Source organism: Crocuta crocuta, unplaced genomic scaffold (genome assembly GCF_008692635.1).
Source record: "Crocuta crocuta isolate KB4526 unplaced genomic scaffold, BGI_CrCroc_1.0 scaffold334, whole genome shotgun sequence".
In the NCBI taxonomy this organism is placed as follows: domain Eukaryota; kingdom Metazoa; phylum Chordata; class Mammalia; order Carnivora; family Hyaenidae; genus Crocuta; species Crocuta crocuta.
Genome location: NW_027533260.1, coordinates 4918765 through 4922827, shown reverse-complemented (window position 1 = coordinate 4922827; position 4063 = coordinate 4918765). Strand labels below are relative to the sequence as shown.

Sequence of the window (4063 nt, the reverse complement as noted above, 5' to 3'; positions counted from 1 at the left end):
GAGGCTCACTGTGCCGGCGGCAGCATCTTCAGCTGCACCTGGTCCGCCTGGGAGGGTGGAGCTGCCGCCCAGCCAGCCGCCATGGCCTTGGCCATGCTGTTCCTCTTGGAAGTGAGAGGTGTGTCCAGGGTGAGCGAGGCGTTGGCCATCTCCTGTGGCTTGTCGCTGGCCAGGAAGCGGAGTAGATTGTGCAGGGCCTTNGATAGGCCGAGAAGACCCGCTCCTCGAAGCCACAGTCCCACGGGCGGCCCAGGTAGACGGCGCTGCGTGAGAGCAGAAGCACGTGGTAGGGCGCGAAGCAGACCAGCACGATGGCGATGAGGCTGAGGGCCAGCCGCTTGATCTTGGCCTTCTCCTGGCGCTCGGTGGACACGCTGCTCCGCACGGCCCGCAAGATCCCGCAATATGACAGCAGCATGAGGGCCCACGGGAAGAGGAAGCCCACGAAAACCCTGTAGAGGTTCATCCAGGCCACCCAGCCCTCCATGGGGAACTTCTCAAAGCAGAAGGTGTGGTTGTAGCGGTCACGGAAGAGCTCGTCGTGGAACAGCGGTGCCGAGTTGGCGCCCAGCTCCGTGGCCCAGACCACAGAGCTCACGGCCACGGCCGTCTTGACGCGGCGCAGGCGGGCAAAGCGCAGCGGGTGGGCCACAGCCAGGTACCGGTCCACGGAGATGCAGCACAGGAAGGCGATGCTGATGTAGATGTTGGTGTAGAAGATGAACCCGAAGAGCTTGCAGGAGCCGGGGCCGTGGATCCAGTTGTCGTGGTGCAGGAAGTAGTCCACCCACAGCGGCAGCGTGCAGATGTACAGCAGGTCGGCGATGCTCAGGTTCATAAGGTACACGCCCAGCTCGTTGCGCTGCCGCACCTGGCGGTAGGCTGCCCACAGCGCCAGGCAGTTGGTGGGCAGGCCCACCCCGATGACGAAGATGTAGAGGGACGGCGGGAAGAGGTGGTCCACGCGCGAGTCCACGTGGCATCCCTCCCACGTGCGGTTGCCCATGCTCGGCACTGGGGCTTTGGAGGCGCTTCCCCTGGCCCGCGGGGGCTGTGGGGCCACGGGGGGCGGGAGGCCATCGGGCCCCCTGAGCCCCCTCCTTGGAGGCTCAGGGGAACATGGTGGGACGTGGTCCACGGGGAAGAGATGAGGGTGACCGTGAATGGTGGGCCGGCCTGGGCGGGGAAGGGTAGAGCTGAAGAGGGAAAAGTTGGAGGAAGGATAGAATTATGCTAGGAAGGAGGCTGGGGGGTGTGGGGCGGCGGGATTAAAAAAGCTTTGTCTTGTCGAGGGAGGTGTCTACAGACCCAGTCAAAGCCTAAATGAGGGCGTATTGGGGTATCACAAAAATTGGTTTATGGAGGAGATGAAGGCATGAGCGGGCAGTGGTAAGAGGGAGATATTTGTACGGGGCGCCCGGGTGGCTCAGTCGGTTAAGCTTCTGACTTCGGCTCAGGTCACGATCTCGCCATCCGTAAGTTCAAGCCCCACCTCAGGCTCTGTGCTGACAGCTCAGAGCCCAGAGCCTGCTTTGGATTCTGTGTGCGTGCGTGTGTGCGTGCATGTGTGTGTGTGTGTGTGTCAAAAATAAGTAAACATTTAAAAAGTTTTTTAAAAGAGGGAGATATTTGGAGAGGATGGAGAAAGTACGTGAGGCTGTGTTGAAATGGCGAAATACGCAAGACAGTGTTGAGGTAAGACGGACCGTAATTAGGGAGTGTTGAGAACACCAGGGAGGGTCAGTCAGGGTGCTGACACTTCCCAGGACCCCAGTATGAAATAAGGAAATAAGCAAGGTAACCAGTAAAGAGAAGATTATGGAAAAGCAGGAGCCCTCAGTCTGGGGAATGTGTGAAGGGTTTTTAAGAACCAGGAAGGAGATGAGTAAGAGCTGTTACCAAGGAGGATTATGGATGGAGTGAGGAAAGTGAAGGGGACCGGGGAGGGGCTCCAGCTTGCTCTTGGTCTTGGTGGGAGCCGAGCGGTGAGGTGAGGTGGTCTGCCTCACACGTCAAAGCTGACTTGACAGCGCCTGCAGGGAGGGAGAGAGGTCTGCAGTGAGGGGAGTCACAGGCGACCCCTTCTCCCCTTACCCCTCGCCATAACCTCTAGGCTGCAAGATGACGGATGTCCTGGTGATGCCTAATTGAGCCTCATTCTAAGCAACGGATCTCTAAAAATGCAGATTTGGGGATCCAGATACATTTTCCCTGAAAGACATTAAAATAAAGACCCAACTCAGATTTTGGAACTTCCTTCCGGGAACTGTGTAAAGCGCACAAGTATGGCATCATGTTTGAGGAAATGTCATTTCACAGACAGGGAGGTGAGGCCCAGAAAGGCTGGTCGCTCCCCTCAAGGATGCACAGCAAGGCCGTGCCGAGGGCTGGGACCAGTCTTCCACTACGTACCCAGGGCTCCCCATTCTTGACAATGATAATGACGGATAATAACAGATAGTTTATTAAGCCCCACCACACAGCAGACCCTGTCCTAAGCGCTTTTATTGGTATAAATTCATGACATTTTCAAGAACCCTACGTGGAAAGTACCGCTATCCTTTCTAGTTGACAAACTGAGGCACAGAGCTGTTCAGAGACCTGTCCAAGGTCCTGATGACGAAAGAGGGACAATCTTGGCTCTCACCTTTTTCTCCAGCCTGTGATCCTGTTCCGGATCTGGACCTGGACAGAAAAGGGCCTTCGGCTGGATAGTGAGGGCTGGGAACTATGGCTGCTTTGGACTGGGGGGTGGGGTGGGGAGGGGACATGAGGAGGAGCTGCTGGATGCGATCACATTCGGACAGCAAGGGGAAGCCCTGGAAATGGCCTGCAAACCTCCCTCGGGGACTGCTTCCCTCCTTGCCTCTCCCCTGCCCTAGCCTTTCTGAGAGAATCTTGGGCCTATCTCTACCCCTTGGGAAGACCTGGAAACACAGCGCAAAGACACTCATGGACCACCCTCTCCCTTGACCATTGTCAGCCCCAGAGGAAAGGAGAGTCAAGTTCTCAATCAGTGGCATCTTCGGAAGCCACTCTGTCCAGAGCTTAGCACAGAGTTAGGGTTTCTTAAATGTTTTTAACGTTTTATTTTATTTTTTGAGAGACAGAGAGAGAGAGAGGGAGACTCCAAAGCAGGCTCCAGGCTCTAAGCTGTCAGCATAGTGCAGGATACAGGGCTCGAACCCACGAACCGTGAGATCATGACCTGAGCTGAAGTCGGATGCTCAACTGACTGAGCACCCCAGGTGTCCCCAGAGTTAGTTTTTTAAGCTGTGAAAACATCATCAGCATTATGTTATTATTATTATTATTAATCTTTTTAAGCAAGATCTTAACTGGAAACCATCTAAGACAGTGAAAAGCTGCTCAGTGTTCTCCGTGAAATGAGGTGGGGTGAGGGGACCCCAGGACACACCTAGAAAACCACTGGTCAGGTCAGCTGGACAGATGAGAAAACCGAGGCCGGGACAGGGGAAGGGATAAGCCCAAGGTCCTGCATCGGGTTCTTGGGAACCTTCCAGATGCCTACGCATCTTTCCATGGGAAAGTCCTCTTGGCTCTTCCTCCACAATAAATCCTCAATCCACGCATGTCTCTCGGAAGCCCTTGCCATGTCTGATGTTCACTACAATCACCGCTTCTTGCTCGGACCCTTGCAGTAGCTCCTCACCGCTTTCCAGGCTGCCATCGTGGTTCCCTTCAACTCGTTTCCCACAGGGACAAAGGTCTTTGTGACATGGAAATCACTTCTCGGCTTACTTCTATGCTTGAACCTCCCCCTCCTCCCCAATGCATTCCCACTGGATTTAGGGCAAAATGCAACCTGCTTGCCCCAGGTGACAAGGCGCTGCCTGACTTTCTTCCCCGCCTCCCCTCCCCCATCTTATCAGGCACAAAGCCCAGGACCTTCCTTTCAGCCTCAAAGCCTTTGCTCTTTCTCAGAGCGTCTTAGGACTAAGCTCCCTCACCTCCTCACCTCCTCACCTCCTCACCTCCGTGGAGAGGCCTCCATGCCCAGAGTCCCATCCCCCTCCCCAACGTCCCCCAGCCCCTCCCAGGG

At 55.8% G+C, this 4063-nt stretch overlaps 1 protein-coding gene across 1 annotated transcript; it reads right to left on the bottom strand.

Annotated features, from left to right (window-relative positions):
• Positions 1-5: 5 nt before the first annotated feature.
• On the bottom strand, positions 6-1965 carry GPR4 (G protein-coupled receptor 4). The gene is given in 2 exon segments (XM_077747442.1): positions 6-202; positions 205-1965. Coding segments are annotated over 2 exon segments (999 nt in total). The 5' UTR covers positions 1007-1965.
• Positions 1966-4063: the final 2098 nt, after the last annotated feature.